The sequence below is a fragment of the Talpa europaea genome (genome assembly GCF_964194135.1).
Source record: "Talpa europaea genome assembly, chromosome: 5".
NCBI lineage: Eukaryota > Metazoa > Chordata > Mammalia > Eulipotyphla > Talpidae > Talpa > Talpa europaea.
This window is the reverse complement of record NC_140071.1, coordinates 55,625,166-55,644,923: the sequence shown is the minus strand read 5'-3', so window position 1 is coordinate 55,644,923 and position 19,758 is coordinate 55,625,166. Positions and strand designations below refer to the sequence as shown.

At 40.6% G+C, this 19,758-nt stretch overlaps 1 protein-coding gene across 2 annotated transcripts in view; it reads left to right on the top strand.

Moving 5' to 3' along the window:
* Positions 1-15,090, top strand: part of RGS7BP (regulator of G protein signaling 7 binding protein) — a gene marked incomplete at both ends in the record, with an annotated part of 78,680 nt that extends 63,590 nt beyond the window's left edge. Inside the window, 3 exons of one of the 2 annotated variants that reach the window (XM_084233086.1) lie at positions 1,519-1,666; positions 5,103-5,173; positions 14,975-15,090. In XM_084233086.1, coding sequence (XP_084089212.1) covers positions 1,519-1,666; positions 5,103-5,173; positions 14,975-15,066 — 311 coding nt within the window. Of the gene's footprint in view, positions 1-1,518; positions 1,667-5,102; positions 5,178-14,974 lie in introns of those variants that run through there. The other variant, XM_084233087.1, reaches the window with a different exon arrangement.
* Between the last annotated feature and the right edge of the window lie 4,668 nt (positions 15,091-19,758).

Here is a 19,758-nt window from a genome sequence, read left to right as displayed (position 1 = left end):
TTTAGGAGGCAATTCAGAACTCAAAAGTTTAAAGATAACATCCTTAAAATTTTTAAGAGAGCCATTAAATAGGTTGCCCACAAAGCTTTCCCGGCTATAGATAGTAGACAAGGAGAAAACATTACCCATGTTCTGAGAGAAACTTAGTTTTCTCATTGATACTTATATCCAGTCAATTAGAAGTTAAGTGTGATAGGAGAGAAAGAGAGAACGAGAGAGAGAGAGAGAGAGAGAGAGAGAAAATATTTTCAGTCATATAAAGGCTTGCAAAGAAATCATAGAAATCATAGAAGCCATAGAAATATAGCATTAGGGATACATAAAGTCACAGAGAAAACCAGATTTGAAAGTATGCTATTCCAAATGTATCTAGTAGATGGTTTTCTAGGACAAATGAATTATCAAAATTAACTCAAGAAGAACAAAAATTTCAAATAAACCATTAAACCTAGACAATACTGAAAAAGTAATCAGTGACTCATTCCTCATTAAAGTTCCAAATCCCAGATGGTAGTAATTTATAGTTTCACTTGCAGTGAATTCAAACATTTAAACATTTTTGAAAAAGAATAATGAAGAACTTTCACTACCAAATACTAAAACCATAATAATAATTAAAAGTTCATAGAATTGGCACAAGGACAAACAGATAAATAAATGTGAAATAGTTTAGTATGTCCAGAAACAGACCCACATTTATATTGGAATTTAATATGTCATAAAGAGCAGTAAGGTCAACAGGAAAGTCATTAAATGGTGTTAGGGCAATTGGCACTTTATTTGAGCTAATAATCTATATCCTTTTCAGCCTGCTGTTATACAACAGCTTTGTAATTATTTATATAATTGTTAATTGTCTATCTCTAGTACTTTAAGAGACAGACTGTCATCCTTTCATCTCTATATCTCTGACATCAAGCTTAATCGGCAACTCAAGGAATATTTCCAAGTGAACAAATGGAGTAAGTGAATACATAACTGACAAAGCTGGGTTTGAAACCCAGTTCTTAGGTCATAGGCGATCCCCGGGCTCCCAGGATCCTCCCTTCAGAGGCACAGATGTTCTAGGCAAAATGAAGAACATTAGCAAAGTCTGTCTGGACTGGACTAAAACTCCCATTTCATTTCATATAAATCTAGTGCTAAATCAATTTGGAGATTTTTTTCCAGAGAGAATCGACTTGAAATCAGTCCCTGCATCGGAGAATCAAAAAGCATCGTGGTTTCACACCCCCAAGCTAACCTGATTCTAACTCACTAAGAATGGGCTACAAAGCACCAATATTTCATCAAAATCAGGGGCCTTACTTTTATATTGACCTTCAGGTTGCATTGACCTCATGCTACCTTTCCCAAAATGTTGTGAAAACATCACACACACACAGAGATAGACACACCATTTTAGTATTTGTGAGGGAGCATTTCAATCAAAGTGTAGTCAAGCTTTGCAGTCTTGGATACAGAATTTGCATTTATGATTTCTTATCCATTTCTCTTACCCACCCTATCACCCCTTAGGAAAGGAACCTGTCGGGGGAACCAAGGGTTTGGATTGCAAAATTGAGGAGAGCGCTGAAATGCCTGCTGTAGAGGACTCCTCATCATCCCCTGTAGATATTCAGCAACAAGCCTGGCAGGTTTCCACAGACATTGAGAACACTGAAAGGTAAGTGGGAAGTTCCCTTAAATAGACTGCCAGCCCTCCTCCAGTTAATACTGTTAGGGGCTACAGAAAGTGAAGATTTTCTCTTTCAGACTCAGAAACAGCTCTCATAAAACGGAGAGGAGAGCCGGGAGAGACGGCAAACTCTGCAGTGAACAGTAGGCGAACCTCCAGCAGACATAGGCTCCAGCCTCTGCTTAGCTGACTCCGCCAGGCTGCATCACCATGGAAATGGAAACTGTGCTTCCTTGGGAAGGGAGCGTTGGATCTATGTATCATCACAGTTCACCCAATAGACTAGGTCCCAAAATATTCATTTGTTCAGGGAGACAAGTTCAGAATCGTGCAAAGATGCCTCAGATTTCAGGGGTATGGAAAATTCTGCAGAGAGGTGGGTCAGGGGCCCACATCTGTCCAAGGCAGCAGTGGCAGGGCTCCCTTCACTCCCCTCCAGAATGTAGCCAGTGGCCCCCACAGTGGTCAAGGCCAGTTAGTACACTTATCTTAACCAGCAGTAGCCCCTGCTAGAAAGGGAGTTTCTTTCTTTCTTGGGGAAAAAAAAAAAAAAAGATATTCTACAAAGATTCCATTTCATTCAGGAAAAGGAAATGATAATAATATAATAATAAGTGCCATGTCTTCTCTAGATGCTAAAAATGCCATTTTATGAGGCAGAAGAATGAGGCCTTGTTTGTCAACCTTTGGACAGATATCCTGTCCTTTGCGGCTAATGTCCCCTGAGCCTGGCACAAAGCAGCTGAATGAAAACTGGGCAATTCTATTGAGTGCTCTGTGTGTGCTATGTTGAGTCATTGGCAAGATAGCGAGCATTTTATTTTTTATTTTTAGAAATGTAACACACAATGGCATTTATAGCCATTGTGGTTCTACAGTCAGGTTGTAATACAATTCTCAGGCTCATTACTGAATTTCTGTGTTTATAGAAAATTGAAGCGTGTGGTAATTATGTGCTATTAATAAAACTTGGATTTTGTATAAGCTTGGTAATCCAACGATTCAAAAATAAAGCTGTTTGGCACCATTTGATAGAACTATAGATAAATGATGAGGGATTGATTTATCTTAATTTATCAAATAGAAAATGCTCTGTTCTAGTCCCAGGAAGAAATATCTGCCAGGATGCTAATGGTCAGGGCATAATCCATCAGCCCAGCCATTCTCCTTTTGAGAGAACTTGTACAACAGCTACAGCCAAGCTCTGTACGCTTGTAGAAAAGCAAGCTGTGGGTGACATAAAGAATGGGAGAGCACAGCACACAGGGTTGACAATGTTTCATTTCAGTCTGAAAATCCAGATTCCAGCCAGGGAAGGTGGAGACAAGTGAAGGAACTAGGCATACCTGGCTTGGGAGGGCAGTCTCCTCAGCTCTCCCTGTCTCACTGCCCCACGCTTGGGTCACAACCTGTGTTACACCTTAAAAACACCAGCTTCCCACAGAACTGAAGCATACAGCAAAGGAGGGGGAAGATAGGGGGCAAGAAATGATGAGCAGGATGAGCACAAGAGAACATGGTGATGGTTCATGGGTGATAGGGTGGTAAGAGAACTACAGAGACTGCAAGGATGTCATAAAAAAATTAATAGGGCCTCCTCTGGTGGCGCAGCGGTTGAGCGCTGGGCTGCGAAGCTGCCCGCAGCCTCTGCAGCGCTGGTTCAATCCCCGGCTGCCCCGCGAAGGTCCCACATGGTGCGCAGACCTCTCCTGCCCCGCCCGCTGCTCCCCCCAGCAGTGTACTTCGTCAGTCTGCCTGTTCTGCTCCCTGCTCTGGCTCTGATGAATTCTCTCACCCTCCCGCATTTCTGACTGTACCCAGTGCTTGTATAAATAAATGAATAAATCTTTAAAAAAATTAATTTATAAAAAATAATCACCAGGGTCCCACCCTAAAACAACAACATCAGGCTCTCATGGGGTAGAACCTAGCAGCCGGGCACTCCAGTGCAAAAGCCAGGCTGAGAATTGTTGCATCTCAAGAAGACCTACCTCTCCAGCCAGTCCGTCTCACATTCCTACCCTGTCCCACCTTGTGCCTTCCCCTCCCACCCATCCTGTCTGCTCTGGAGAATTTTACATAAAAACAATGCTTCCTTGGCTGGTTCTAGGAGCCAGTCCTCCTCTCTCCCCTTCCCCACACTCACCTTCTCACCCCAGAAATACTCTTTGCAGAGTGTCACCATGTAGCTCCCCACAGATACACCCTCACGCCTGTGAGGAAGAATTCTGGTTGTATTTACAGGTGTTATCTAGAGCTCCTCAAGGCTACTTTCCTCTCCTTTTCCAATCAGCAATCCCTGAGATAGTTTCATCTCACACATTGCCCAATACTTGAGAAGGAGACCCCATGGGGTTTCTACCTCCCCAAAGATAGGGATCTTCAAACCGTACTCAACAGCTGTGTTTTCATAACGCGGACTGTGGAGTGTCATCTGTAAAGTTAAATGGTAGCTCTCACTCCTCCAATGGCAGAAGAAAAACAAGTTAAAGTTTCCTCAGCTTTAGAAATGTGTTCTCAAAAAAGCTTTCTTAAACCCCAAGGCCTGCTATTGCTCACCTATTCTAGAATTAACTAGATGGTGTATCTGATTTTTGTCTTTTTAATGCCCTGGGATTTGTGGCATGATGACTCAGTGGACAACCACCCAAATGTGGGGGAACCACTGGCCCCCTGACCCTTGGTCCCAGACTAGACGCCCTCAAGATGACTCCCTACTCTGCACTTCTATGGTTTATGATCCCACATACCTTGTACCTTGAGATGAGGGAGGATTTTGGCGGTAAGAGTGGCATATCTATATGCCCGTGTCCGTAGGAAGGGAGGCCCAGTGCCCCTGGTGGTACTGTGCTCGCTCTGTTTCATCCTTGGTGGACCTCTTCCCTGAAGGTTTTTGAATTTAACAGACTCTCCCCTCCCCTGACATTCCAAGTCAATTCAAATTTAATTCTTGTTAATAGTTTACACATGTGTTACACCAAATTGCAATCACATTAGACTTGTAAATTCAAGCAGAAAACAGTGAAACTACACAATCACAACAGCCACCTGACCTGAAAACCTTGAGGGCACCCTCACTATTTGAGTTCTCTGCCCTTCCCTCCCCTTGGAAATCTGAAGTACAGTCCTCATTATCAGAGTCTCTCATCTGATCTCGGCCAGGTCCCACTGGAGGAACAGGTGAGAACGCCTGCAACAGAAGGCCCTGTGGAAATGCTTGCCAGGGTAGTTCTTCCTTCCAGAGCCAGGCCAGCTCAGATTGTTATAAAAAAGCAAAATAAATTCAATATTTGCCTATTGGAAACTAGAGCTTGTACAATTAGGTACAGACTCTCGTCCTTCAGTTGTCTCATAGAACAGACTGTTGAGATTGCATTTCAAAATTGTACAGCTGATTATTTTTCTTTTTTTTTCAATTTTGCAGAGATATGCGAGAAATGAAAAACCTTTTAAGCAAACTCAGGGAAACTATGCCTTTACCACTGAAAAATCAAGGTGAGTTTTGTCATTTCTTTTTGAGGCAAAGGATGTTTTTTAAAATAACCTTGAAATGTGTTTCTTGAGAAAGTAAAGCAAGTTTAGTACACAAGTAATCAAAGGCATTGGTCATACATCTGTCTTTGCTCCAGAAGGTACGGTAATGAGAAGGGAGTACTCAGTGACCATAGTTTTGCTCTGAAGAGAACTGAGATTCACTCTGACCGCAAATCAGATGCCTCCTCCACTGGCCTCAGTCAGGAGCATTTCTTCATTGCCCTCATTGAGAAACATGCAATCCCACATGTGGCAGACACAAAGGACTGAAGGCTTGGCCCTTACTTTTAAAAAGTTTACTCTAGTAAAGGAGGCTTAAGAACACTAACAAAGGAAGACCTCCTGCCATCCAGATGTGTATTATCTAAAGGAAGTAATAGTAAGATACACTGAGAACTTACACATGCCACCCAACTCCAATGTATGTGTGGGGGAGGGTCCCCAATACCCAGCAATTCTTGAATACCAGCTGTGTATCCTACAATGTAACTGAATTCTGACAGTTCCTGGAGATATCAGATGCTGAAAATTAAGGGTTTAGTCATCATACAAGACTGTCCCTCTCATCAAATGCCAATCACTAGTCAAGGTTGTCACCTGTACTTCTGACAAATCTCCTATAGATTGGAAGTTCCAAAGGCCACCCCCATGGGTTGGTTAGTTTGCAAGAGCAGCTCCAAAAAACTCAGAGAGACATTTTACTGCTAGATTATGAGTTTGTTACAAAAGGATATAACTCATTGTAGGGGCAGGAATTGGACACCGTGCAGGTTTTCTATGATCCCATGCATGCAGACAAGGAGGAGAGAGTCTTCAGTGGCTTTGCAGGCTTTTATTGGGATTTACCGGGTACATGGCTGGCAGGGGTGCTGGGGTGCCGGGAGGCTGGTAGGCCTCCCAGCGCCCAGCAAGTCTTCACTCTATCTGGGTTCTCTCTGGCGTTCTCTCTGTTTCTCTTCTTCTCTCGGCTTCTGTTCGTTCTTGGCTTCTGCTGGCATCCCTGTGATGCCACCCTTGTACCCAGGTGCCTGCCATCAGGCATGCATTCAGGACCACAGGGTTCCCTCATCTATCCTAATGGGAGGGCAGAAAAGCCTGATACTTTTACCTTACCCTACACGCGGGAAGGTCAGATGGATGAGATGGGGGAGCTTCCATCTTCTAAGTATGCCAGTCTCCCCAGTCTCCATATAGTCACCACAGGAAGCTCTCTGACCCCTGTGCGCTTGGGTTTTTATGGAGGTTCACTGCACAGGCATGACTGATGAAGTCACTGGCTATCAGTGATGGAACTCTTCAGCCCCTCCTCCCTGGAGGTTGGGGGTGGGACTGAAAATTCCAACTCTCTAAAAAAAAAAAAAAATCTGTTGGTTCCCATGGCAACCAGCCTCCAACCTCAGGTGTTTTCCAGAAGTCACCTCATTAACATAACAAAGGACACCTTTTTCTCTCTCAGAACGTGGGAAATTTCAAGAGTTTTTAAGATCCTTGAGTCTAGAACAGACATACAGACATATTATTATAAGTCACAGTTCCACAATTCCACTGTTCTAAATATTATAGATTGACTATATTAACTTAATAATTCTAATAAACTTTGAGAAAAATGCTTTTTATATTAATATAATTTAATATTAAATTAACATTCCCTTATCTACAGGAAAGTTAGGTACAGAGAAGTTAACTAATGGGGCCAAGGTCACAAAGACTATAAGAAAATGAGATGTGAATCTAGACCATCTGGCTCCAGAGCTATCCTAAGGTAGTTAACTGTCGCGCAACCAACCCATACCGAGTAGGTTCATTACTGGTTCTAGCAGCCATGCTGGTGTCTTCATACTCTCCGCTGTTCATCGTCTCCTGCCACATACCTTCTTCCTTCTGAGCAAGAAGGAACAGGACCTGGCAGCAGAACAGAAGAGCCTCTTGGCTCAGGATGCAGGGTGGCAGAAGGTGAAGAGGTGGAAGTGATAACACCAGACGGACAGGCTAGTCTGAAGCTCTCCTCAGCTTCTTAATACTGTGGGGTCAATGCCCCCAAAATGGTCAGATAAAATTTTCTCAGTAGGCCTAGAGCAGGCCTCATGTCACACTGGTCTGGAACTAGAGGTCAGTCAAGACCCTGAGAGTCTCAAGAGGTCCATTTCCATTACTTAGGAATGTAAATTGTTTCACTTGGTGCTCACTGTAATGAGGACCCTGAAGGCTTGAAGAAGCTGATCTGGCCCAAGTCCTTCACTCAGCCCTGATTAAAGAAGAGACAAATATATCCTCATCGATAAAACAATCACTATTCTCCCTTTTATTAACCTGGAAGAATATGATGTGGGGTTCTCAACCAGTTTTAGGTTTATCAATAAACACATTCTCTCAATCTAAGAATCGCACCCTTACTGAGTAAGGATGAGGTCACCATGCTCTTTTTGTCAATCATGTGAAATCTCCCCCTTCCTGTCCTTGATACCCCACATTCTAAAATGCAGGATGGGCCTCCCCGGTGGCACAGAGGTTGAGCATTGGGTTGCAAAGCTGCCCGCAGCCTCTGCAGCTCCGGTTCGATCCCTGGCTGCTCCCGGCCACCAGAGGAGGGTCCCACGTGGCGCGCAGACCTCTCCTGCCACCCGCTGCTCCCCTCAGCAGTGTGCTTCGGTCCTTCTGCCTGCTCTGCTCCCCGCTCTGGCTCTGGTGAATTCTCTCACCCTCCCACGCTTCTGACTGTTCCCAGTGCTTGTGTAAAATAAATAAATAAATAAATAAATAAATAATAAACACAGAACTTATAAAAAAAAATAAAAGAAATAAAAAGAAATCTAAAATGCAGTCCTGGTCTGCTCCAGAATTGACAACCATATAAATTCTCTATTTGTGCATTATTTAATTGATTGTTTTTCCTCTGCTAACTCATCCAATGCTGGTTTGATTACTCCTTCAGTCTGAGAAGAACCTGGGGGACATGGGGTGATTTCTTTTGTGGCACAGCATATGTTTATCCCCAACAGCAGCTTGAGGGCCCCTTGCTGTGACTTACATTTAGCTGCCCAGAAGATGATAACTCTGGGTTCTCAGTCTGAATTTCATGTACACCTTGCAGCCTATATTTTAAATCAAACCATCTGAAATATTCCCTCTCCATTTAGTGAAAATTAATCCAGCAGAGTTTGAACCATGCATTTGTTTTAAAGTTTATTTATTTATTTTAAGATTTATTTATTTATACAAGAACTGGGGTACAGGCCAGATGCACAGGAGGGTGAGAGGATTCACCATAAACAGAGTGGGGAACAGAACAGGCAGAGTGACGAAATACACTGCTGAGGGGAGCAGCGGGAAAGGTCTGCCGGGAGATGGGAAAGGTCTGCCGCACCATGTGGGACCTTCGCCGGTTGGCCGGGATCGAACCGGCACTGCAGAGGCTGCGGACAGCTCCATAGCACTGCGCTCAGCTGCACCACGAGGGAGGCCCTGGACCATGCATGAACAAAAAAAAAAAAAAAAAAAAATCAGAACTTTCCATTTTATTAACCTAGGACATATTGATAATCTAAAAAAGTCTAATATAGTAACTTTGTATTACTTTTATAAACATAAAAAATAATTCAAATGTTAAATACATTTAAAAAATATTAACATGTAACTTGAGATTGATACTATGTGTAAAACAGGCATGAAAGGAGAATAGTCATTCAAATCCATGATACCCCAGGACTTGAACCCTGAATGAATGAATTTGAGGAATGAAAAGGAGAGAGCCAAGAGATACAAAGACTTCTTCATGAGGGAGAGATGTCATAGGGTTTTAAAATAATTTTTAATAAAATTGAAGTGGTCTTATGGGAAATTCAAATTCCTTGATTTGGGGGGAGACAGGACAATCCTCACCTGTAAAGATTTGTGTCTGTTCTCTAGATGTTTGGTGGGCATTCACAGCTTGATGTCACTGCAAGCTGACCTCTGAAGGAAGGGGGTGAGGGTGAGTCTAGCGTGGAGGATCCAGGAAGGCCTGAGGGAAGGAGAGTAGGTTCCTTGGGATCCCTCTGGGAGCATTTTTTAGCAGATGCCTATGGTGCCATTGTAATGAACAAAGTCAGCGGGAGTCATCTGAATGACTGCATACTGGGGCTTCTCCATGACCTTACCGGAATTCTTGTCAGGTACTTTGTTTATACAGGTCTAGGCTAGTATAGGCAGAAGTCATGTGGGGTGAGATGTAGGAAAAAAATGATTCCAGTTCTTTTCTGTTGGACCGTAATGTCAAAACATAATTCTAACTGGATGAAAATCATTATAGGAAGCCATCTGTTTTCCTTCTGGCTTTTTATTTTCTTTCACTTTTTATTCCATTTACGTGTGTGTTTGAAGGAGAGAGAGAAGAAGGGAAAGCTACTACTCTGGGTCGCTTTTTCTCCTGCCTCAAACCCTGACCATAGAAAAGCCTATCAGGCATGTTCTAGAAGAGCCTGTGCTGGAAAAGCTCAAATTCCCCTGCTCTCCAGGCTCCAGACTGGACCTCAACTCAGAAACTGTTCAGGGTTTATTTCGGCATTTAAAGATTTAATCATAACTCCCCCTATAACCACCACAGTCAAAATTTGATGCAACAACGGTTTGCTTTAAATTTATTTTCCGTGGCAAATACAGGATTGTGGCCAAGAACAAGAATTTTAATGGTTAGTGGTAATTTTAATGGTTAGTGGTAATTTAATGATTAGTGGTAATTTTAATGGTTAGTTTAGACAGATCCTTTTCCCTCCTATCCTTCCAGTTTAAGACTGGGGACAAATGGGTACACAAAAGAAAAGCATGGCCCTTGTTCTTGCAGCTCCTACAGCCTCCTGACAGTGTCCAGGTCTCCTGGCTCACAGCCCTCTGTTCTTTCCACTCGGTGCCTCCTGTCCTACATTCTGGGTCACTGGCAGTGCTGTGGGGAGCTTCATTAATTATGATAGTCTTGCTGTGTCAAATGGATTACAAATGGTACCACCTGTGGAGAGCCCACAAGGTTACTGACAAAGGCTAAAAGGAGATTGGAAAGTGAAGGACAAGCATCTTCCGAATATGTACTGTTAATCAAACAAAACATCTCAGCAGAAATAAATTAAGCCTGAAAGACAGTTTCACCTTTTCCAAAATTTCTGACTTAATGAAGGATGTGGGATGTATTGGTATGTTCACTCTTGCCTACAGTTTGGTTGTTGAGACCATGCGTTAGAATCAGCCTGAAATGGATCAGTCAGGAATTGCATAAATTCTAGAATAGGACCCCTCTGCCAACATCCTACTCCAGACTAAACTCCAGACTCAAATCCCATGACTCTCCAGTTTGGATGTCCAGAACCAGAATCAATACCATCAAGTCAGGCAGAAGAGCTCTGATATCTGGCTGAAGAACCCTGGCAGTGTGCCATGTTCTAACCTGGAAGTGACCTTTTAGGTTCTTCCCCCATGGGATGTCTGCTGATGTCTGGATGCTACTTTGGGCAGTTTTTTTTTTTTAAGATTTATTTATATATGCATACAAGAATTGGGGTGCAGGCCAGAGGTGCGGGAGGTAAGAGGATTCACCAGAGACAGAGTGGGGAACAGAACAGGCAGATTGACAAAATCCACTGCTGAGGGGCGTAGCGGGCGAGACAGGAGAGGTCTGGTGCGCCATGTGGGTTGCTCCCTGGCCGGGGATCAAACTTGTGCCGCAGTGGCTGCAGATAGCTTCATATGTTGTGTCTTAACCCCTCGTGCCACCAGGGAGGCCTGCTTTGGGCAGTTTTATTGGTAGCCCTATATACTTTGTAATCTCAACAACCTTTTATCTAGAATTCAGATATATACCTATCTCCAATGGCGACATGTATATGACCACACCTCCACAATCACACATGAATTGCTTAGTGCAATACTTTGTGTTGTGGCCCTACTCATAAATGTTAAATGTTTACTCGATGTCCACAGATGGAGGAACAGACTTTTCACCCTGGCATGTGTTGTCCTCTCCATCATCATCACCAAGAAATGGTCACCTAGGATGTGCCAAATTCTGGGTCAGGTGTTTAGAATATGTCTACCCCTAGACACTCTAGATCCGGCAGGAGAGAACTGAGTGAGCATCACCTGGGAAGCTTTTTCAAGTGGTATGTCCCTCCCCTGGTAGATAGTGATGGAGCTTTTCGGGGTAGGGCATGTGAATTCTGGAAACAACTATCGTACACATATACACATATACACACTATTGGAAAGACAAAGAAAATAGTGCTTTGAATATAACAATGTCATAATATCATTAGTTACATGTGGGTTGCTACAGGGCTTATTGGATTCTCATGAAGTCAGATCTGAGTTGTTAAAGGGAGGGAGGGAGTAATGAGAATTGCTTTTTGCAAAGTGAAAGGAGAGATGTTTTAGGTGTCAGACAAAGAAAGAGATGGAAAGATGTCTAGGAAACTTACTGTTGGCTGAATTTCCTACTCTCCCTTTGCTCTCCTTTTCTCTTTGCTTTCCTTGCTCCCCTTCCCTTTCTCAATTTTTATTTTCGCACTTTAAACTGCCCTAGGTTATGGTTCTGTGAGACCTCACCCTTTAGAGAAAAGATGCCATGAAAGTCTTAATAAACACATATAAACCAACATTTGCAAAGAGAAAATATATCAAAGACTTCCCAACAAGTTCAGATGGATTAGCCCAGAACACACAGAATAAGTCAGGGAATATTCCATTTTGCTCACATTCTTTTGGCCTGTCACTTCAGAGGCAGCATTTCAATCAATGTGGGAAGACTTCTTTCCTTGGAGATGAAGTCACTTCAAACCTTTCCAGGCATACTTACTGCTCAGTGAATTTCAACCCTTACTGCAGGTGTCAGCTTCCTATGGTGTAGAGAGCGGCTCCAAATGCCTACTAAGAATTGTTGCGCTTTTGTGTCACTTCAGCCCTAGGTGTTGATCAGACAAGCTCTGGGCCAGACAAAGGTGTCACAAATGCTAGACAAAGATGCCTCAAACCAGCAGTCATCCTACGTGGGTGGCCTGTTCTTTGCTTAACATCTGAGCACTTTCTCACCAATCCCAACACTTCCTATTCAAGTGTGTGTGTGTGTGTACAATACTCACAAGTGATTATATATGAGACAAGAAAGATGGCTGAGGAGAATTTCTATAGCGTGACAAGTTTTTGATTCATTATGATGAGTACACATGTAAAAGGACAAGTCTTAATATAAATCTCATAATATCTGTTGCATAATACCTGTAAGCTTTTAACACATAGAAGAGAGAGTAAGAACAAACATACAACCACAACATACACATGCACACTTTTTTTTGCAGATACATTGTAGTAAATATTTCCTCATATAGTGGGAACAGTACAGATAATTGCGTCTTATAATATATAAATACATGTTCGGACACTCCCCAGTTCTCTTAAAAGTTGGAAAAAGAAAGGGATATATGGAATTCAGGAGCTAGATCTTAGAAAAATGTCTTAGAGACAGACATTTTTCATACCTATAAATAGCTTCATAGTTTTGGTGATTCTGTTCCAAGGAAGCATTGAATTTCAGGTGAACTTGAGTTTCAGGAACTATAGTCAGTATCTAAAGAGATACTAAAGTTAAATTGATTTACCCTTCAGAGTCTTTTATGTTTGCCATATCCAATTAGGTAAAGTTCACTGGCCATTCAGTGGTTAAAAGAGTAAGAGTCCTAAAAATGATATGAAAGTGAGAAACTAGCTTATCATTTCTTTTGGTTAAGAATATATCATGATTCATCTCTGAGACATTCTCCTGAGAAATCAGGCTCATTTACAGTGTCTGATATTGCTTTCAATATCTCAGCTACTTGGGGCAAGTTTAACTATAAAGGAGAGATGTCCTATTTTTAGCTCTCAAAATGTTGACATCTAGATTATAATGAATTATTTTCACTATGGAAAGGACAAAGATAGTCCTGTTTTTCAGCAGCATTGGTAGCAGAATGAGTTTTTAAAGAGGATTTTAACCTAGGGAGACTCAGAGAGTGTTTGATTAATTTGATCTGCCCAATTGGGGCATGTGTTTTTCTTCCCTGGCTCTCCCTTACTGCTCTAGTTCCATCTAAATGTATAACCTAGCGCACATTCCAAGGAATACTGCCAACTTGGTGGGTGATGCTAATTTACAGAGGAGCATGACACATGGAAGAAAATCTTTAGGGAAGGGGGAGAGGAGCCTAGATTCATGGATGACACAAGTTATATAAGATGATTGGGAAGCTAGGGCCCATTTGTGTTCTTTTTTTAAGATTTATTTATGCACACAAGAACTGGGATATAGGCCAGAGATGCAGGGAGGGGGGCACAGGATGAAGGGATTCACCAGAGACCGAGTGGGGAACAGAACAGGCAGACTGACTGAAATACACTGCTGAGGGGAACGGTGGGTGAGACAGGAGAGGTCTGCCGAGCCTTATGGGTAGTTCCCTGGCAGGGGATCAAACTCATGCTGCAGTGGCTGTGGATAGTTTCATAGTGCTGTGACTTAACCCCTTGTGCCACCAGGGAGTCCCCTGTGTTCTTGATAATTCCCCAAATATCTGTGGGCTCAATAATCAAGGCAAACCAAAACTCATGTACAAGCCAGTTTTCTGTTGAGCCGGGGCAGAGTCTGCACTATGCAGTCCATCTCTTCATCTGACTCCTGATCTGGGCTCTTGCCTAAGGTCCTGTCTCCTCAGAATTAAGATGTGGCAAGCAGGTGCCCCTGAGCTCCGCTCTGGGAGGACAGTGCAGTCCTAAGCCCTTGCAGAGATTAGGTCCCTCACAGTTGCCAACGTCAGCAGGCCACAGGGCTACCCCTAGCTCCAGGCTGACTGTAGCAGGTTTCCAGGATGAATCTCCCCGGTTGGCATTTAGATTATTTCCTTGTGGTCTTTCTACAGCCCCTGAGGCCACACTGAGCTGTTCTGCTCCATCAGGCTGGTTCTACCCATCCTTTCTTTTGGACTGCATTATTTCTTTAAGACCCAGTTCATTAAACTAGATTTGATTTACTGGTTTATTTTTCTCCTCAAATTGTATTCATAAAATTCCAAGCCAAAACTTAGGCGTTCAATGGTCAGTAATCTTCTCTGAACACCCTTATATACAGAAATCTATAGAAAGTGCTAGGACTCAACATGGAATAGTTAAAACTTCTTAAAATTATGAAGAAGGTAAGTGAATGCAAGACAATGGTCCCGTGTTAAGAAAAATAGGTAAAGAACAGCTATACTTATGGAGTGCTTCCTCTGTGGTAGACACCTAGGAGCCCACACAAGTGAAATTGTCTCAAGGACCTAAGGTAAGTATTATTAAACCTTATTTTACAGATAGGGAAACAAATCTGGAAAATTTAAGTGTCATGTTCAAGGTCACAGGACTAGTTAACACCAGAGACAAGCTAAGAAAAGAAGCCACCCTTAATCCAGAGCCTACGTTTTTCCTAAGAAGCTACCCTTCTCCCAAGTGAAAAATGGCTTCAAAGCAGTTCAAATGCAAGTCTAAGCATTGGTTCTCAGCTGTTATTTGTCCTCCCCATGGGAAATATCTGGGGACATTTTGGGTTGTCACAACTGGCAGGGGAGTGCTTCCGACTACAAAGCTCTAGATAGACCCCTGCAACAGAGAAGTATCAGGTGCAAAATGTGCTGAAGTGAAGAAACCTTGGTTCAAAGGATGATTTTTAAAGCCATTTTATCAAAAGCAAGCTGTTTTGTGGTAGCTCATTTATATATACATTGTATCCCATTACAGATGACAGCAGCCTTCTGAATCTAACTCCCTACCCCCTGGTTAGAAGACGGAAGAGAAGGTTCTTTGGGCTGTGTTGTCTGGTTTCAAGCTAGGCGATTCCTCCTGGAAATCCGCCATTGGGAAGACCTGGAGAAAAATCACAGGACCCGAGGACTCCAGACAGCTGAAACACAGTTATTGGTTTTTGACTATGTTTTCTATGCTTCCTTATTACTTTTATCACCTCCTCCTGCCCTTTTAAGTGATTTTACATTTGAAAGCAGCTGCTGTCAAGAAAAAAAAAAAAAGATTCAAAAGGCAGGCTGTTTTTAAAAAGGATTTTTAAAGCTGACATGTGCATGTCTGCTCTAAACCATACCACGACAGATGTAAGACTTATGATTTTTAAATTATTTAAAGGTTTTTTTAAATGTATTATACAGAGAAAAATTATTTCATGTATAGTAGTATATCTGTAGCTCTTGCTGATCTCATGTTAACAATTTATCATATATGAAAAGGTCTTTAAACATAGAAAGCTATTCAAAGCTGAAAACTATTCAAAATCCAATCTGTCAGTATCACTAGAAATAATATAATAGTCCAACATATACCACCTCACCTATTGCTTTCTCTGCACTCCTTTATGTTCAGTCTTCCATTCTGTCAGAATCTAAGAGCTTCAACATCAAAATATTTTAATTAATAATGCAACAAAACCCATATATTAAAAATATTTAAATTTTGTAAATACACAATAATCCTAATACCTTCCTACAATGCATATGGGCAACTAATTTCCTTTTGATCCAATGATGTCTTTTTTGGCTTCATGGATAATGAAGTAATCCAGCTAGGAAATGGTGTAGAAATATATACAATTACCCTAAAATGTAAAATTGAATAATATCACATTTTCTTCTAATTGAAATCTGAAGCATGATGTTTGCACATCAGCATAGTGTTAAATCTTATAGGGCATGCTGAAATTAGCTCAGATTGTAAAAATATTTAACATTTTACATTGTTAATAAATCTTTTTAGTTAAGCTAAGCTTGTCTCATTTTAGATGACTATGCAGATATGACTTTTCCAATGTGTACTTGATGTCTTGTCTTATGCTTAGAATCTTGAAAGCAGGACACATTAAGCAATACTATATTCTAGAAAAGAGGAAACCACACGCTTTGTTTTTCTGCTCACAGTTTTGTTGTGATCTTCCTCCACTAAACTTATAACATGGTACAATTTTGTTATTTTTTTCCCTGTTCTTCCTTTGGTTCATTTCCCAGACAGAATTTCCCATGGGTTGAGAGTTCAGGTCTTTGCACTTTTCTTATTTTCCTTAGTCCGAAAAATCCTAATGTTAGGTAAGAGGCTCCAGTGTCTGGTACAATAAAAGGATGAACTAGATGCCTACAAGTTGTTTATCTAAGATGATCTTTAATCCCAACCCTATACTTCCTCAGTACTTATGTGCACAAGCATTTATTTGTCCACCAATATTTTGACCTAAAAAAACAAAGTTTATCGCTTCAGTGAAGATCAAGATAGATGCAGATGAACTACTGGATTAATTACTGTATTAGGTTGAATTATATGAAGTTGCTGATATTTGACTGTTTTGACCTACAAAAATGGCAATTTCATACAGTTTAATCTAATAGCTGGTACTATGGAAATTATCCCTGGAATTGTTTTCTAGCTCTTGTGATTGAAAGTAAAAGAATGAAAGAGTTGAAAGACATGCAGGTCTTTAGGTTATACCAGCTGTCTTTGGCCATCTTCTTGGAGTCAAGAGGTGTGTTCAGTGAATTGGTAATAAAAGGATGGTTATAGGTATGCCTATTTCATATGAAGAAAATCCCTTAAAAGTTAGATAAGAAAAGTTTGATTTAGTTTCTAAATCAAACACTTGTAAAACTACTGTGGGAACATGTATTTCAAGACTCCCTGGTGGATACTCTCTTGAAAGCAAGTAACCACTCCCCAGATTTACCTAGTCTACAAATCCTGGTTTTTGTAAATCAGGTTTGATTAAAGCTTATTATCCTCTCCTGAATGCAATTCATTGTCATGCCCTGAGGTTAATTCACTAGAGTCCAATGTTTTGGGAATTACAAAAGAGCCCAATTTGGCATGCTCTCACCTCCTCCGCTCTCTGCCTCTCCCACCCTTTCACAATATTGAACCCCCAGCTTCAATATTCTTTCTACTAATCCATGCAAAGTTATTAAGTGATAAGCCCAACCTTGATGTTCAGCACGTTCTTCTAAATGCCTGACCTAAATAACTTCTGCTTGGTTAATTTGTGCTCACTCTCGCCTTAGTCTCAGTGTGAAAGTAACAATTACCTTCTGTGCAATAGTCCTTTGTATGACTGAAGACTGTTAATAAATTCAGGTCTCACCTCCATGTCTGGGAGGGCTAAAGTAACTATTATGGAGATGGGAATTTACCTAATTCCCTAGTTAAGCTTTTCATATAAGTAAATAAATTCAGTCACTTTACCTGGTATTCGTAGTGCCTGTTTCCCAATCTTTGATCAATTTTGTAGTTCCCATGGACACACTCCAAGATTTATAGAGCTTCAATCACTAGCAGGTCCTAAATTAAATTTAGTGCTCAAAGTCCTAATAATCTACCCTGGCTCACAGTTGCAATGGGCAATTCATCATCTTGCATTAGATATGCCAATGGATTTCTTGAGGACCTGACCCACACTCCTCTCACCTACCAAAGGACTTTCTCAGGTGTGGTTCCATGAGATACAGTTCTACTGTCTCAACTTCTTGATGGTGATTTGCTTTCAGAATGGCAGTAGCATTGAGCTGATCTCTAGCTGAAGCAGAAAAGGACATAAACTTTTCCTGGCATACACTCATTTATGTTACTATCATATTTTAAGATCCCAAAGTGATTTTTTTTTTCAGACTACAGAAGTAAAACATGTTCTTTGTGGGAAATCTGAAAAAAGCAAGAGGGTATAAAGAAAATAAAAATCACTTGAGTTCTACCACAATCACATTGTTTAAAACTATATTTCCAGGCCTTTAAGTCAGTCCATACAAATGCGTGTTTGATTTAGTTGTACAAAGAAAGGCCCAGAAGGTCAAGGTGTCTCTAAAAAAGAAAAAACAGAACTGCCCTCTATAATAGTTTGCATGTACTTAGTAACAAATTTACCGACAGCTTCTGGCTGTTCCATTGTTCAACAGTAGAAAAAAGACTTCTGAAATTGCTGAGCCCTGATGACTCCTCTACCACATGACAGCTCTTGGAGAAATTCTAAAATCCTACCAGATTTTTTTTCCGTTAGGTGCTCCTCCATCGGTTGGGATACTTACTCACAGTTTGGCAATACTGCCACCTACTGAAAACTGATCATTGGAGTAAGAAATATATCCTATACAATTATCTAATTTATTTTAAACTGCAAACAAATGGGTCAGTTTAACAATGATCTCATGTGAATTTCAGACTCTGGAAGTCTCAAAGTTGAAAGGATTAGGAATATCATCCACCCTAACTTGCCACCCTATACAATATACCTAAACAATGTCTGTCTTTTCTTTGTGCTCTAGAATGTCACCAAATGCCAAATGATCAACTTTCTGGGAACTATGTAGGTAGGACAGATCACTGGAATTAAATATAAAGTCCAGAAATAAACCCAAGAACATAGAGGAATTTGAGTACATTATAAAGATGCCATTACAAATCTGTGAGACGTGGTTGGATTATTAATTAAGTATACTGGGATAACTATATAGCCATTTGTTGGGGAAATGTTAGTTCTATACCTCTTAACTCTTATCACAACAAATTATAGAGAAAGTAAATATTTACATGTTAAAGCCCACAAATAAACTTGCAAAAGGACTATCAGTCAATGTTGATGAATGTCTAAGTAAATTTTGTGTGGAAAAAAATCTTTCAATGCAGATACCAATGGAAGAAACCACAAGGGAGCAGATGGTTGTTTCTGATTCATTAAAAATGCAAATACCTATATAGCAAAAAGTAACAAACCTAATTAAGAAAAAACAAAATTAGAAATATATGCTAAATACTAGAAATTGAAGTTTAATGCCCAATATCTTTAGGAAGTTTCCATGAGCTCTGATCCCTTTCCCAGCCAAGTGTTCCCCCTTCATTCTTAACTTAATTGCACTTTTTTCATTACTGTTTCTTTGTCTGTTTATCACCAATAAATTAGAAGTTCAAGAAAGAAGCAACTATGTCTATTTTGCTTACTATTGTACCCCCAACATCTAACACTAAGCTAGACACTAAGTAAATATAAAAACATATTTACTGAGTTGAGTGAATAAAGAATGCATGAATAAAAGACATTTTATGACTCAAAAAGAATCAAACTCAAAAAACTGAGCTAAGACTATGAACTGACAATGCATATAACACACTAATAATTAATATAAAAATATCAACTATTAATAAAATGCAAATTGTTATGATATACTCCTTTTTACATATCAAAAAGTAAGAAAGTATTAATAATTAAAGTTCCTGAGGACAGTAAGGGTGCATGGAAATGAATATTTTCTTTTAGAATCAATAAGAGTATAAATTGATTTGACCTTTCTGGGAAATATTTTGTCAATATATTTTCATGCATGCCAACTAATTCCTCTTTAGAGAAATTCTCCTTTGACAGTTCAGAAAAAAAGAACTAAAATGAGTTTATTCATTATTTTTTAAAAATTTGCAAAAAGGATGTTTATGGCAACATTATTTGGAGGAGTAGAGAAGTGTGAATGAGCATTATAGGGTTGGTTAGATAT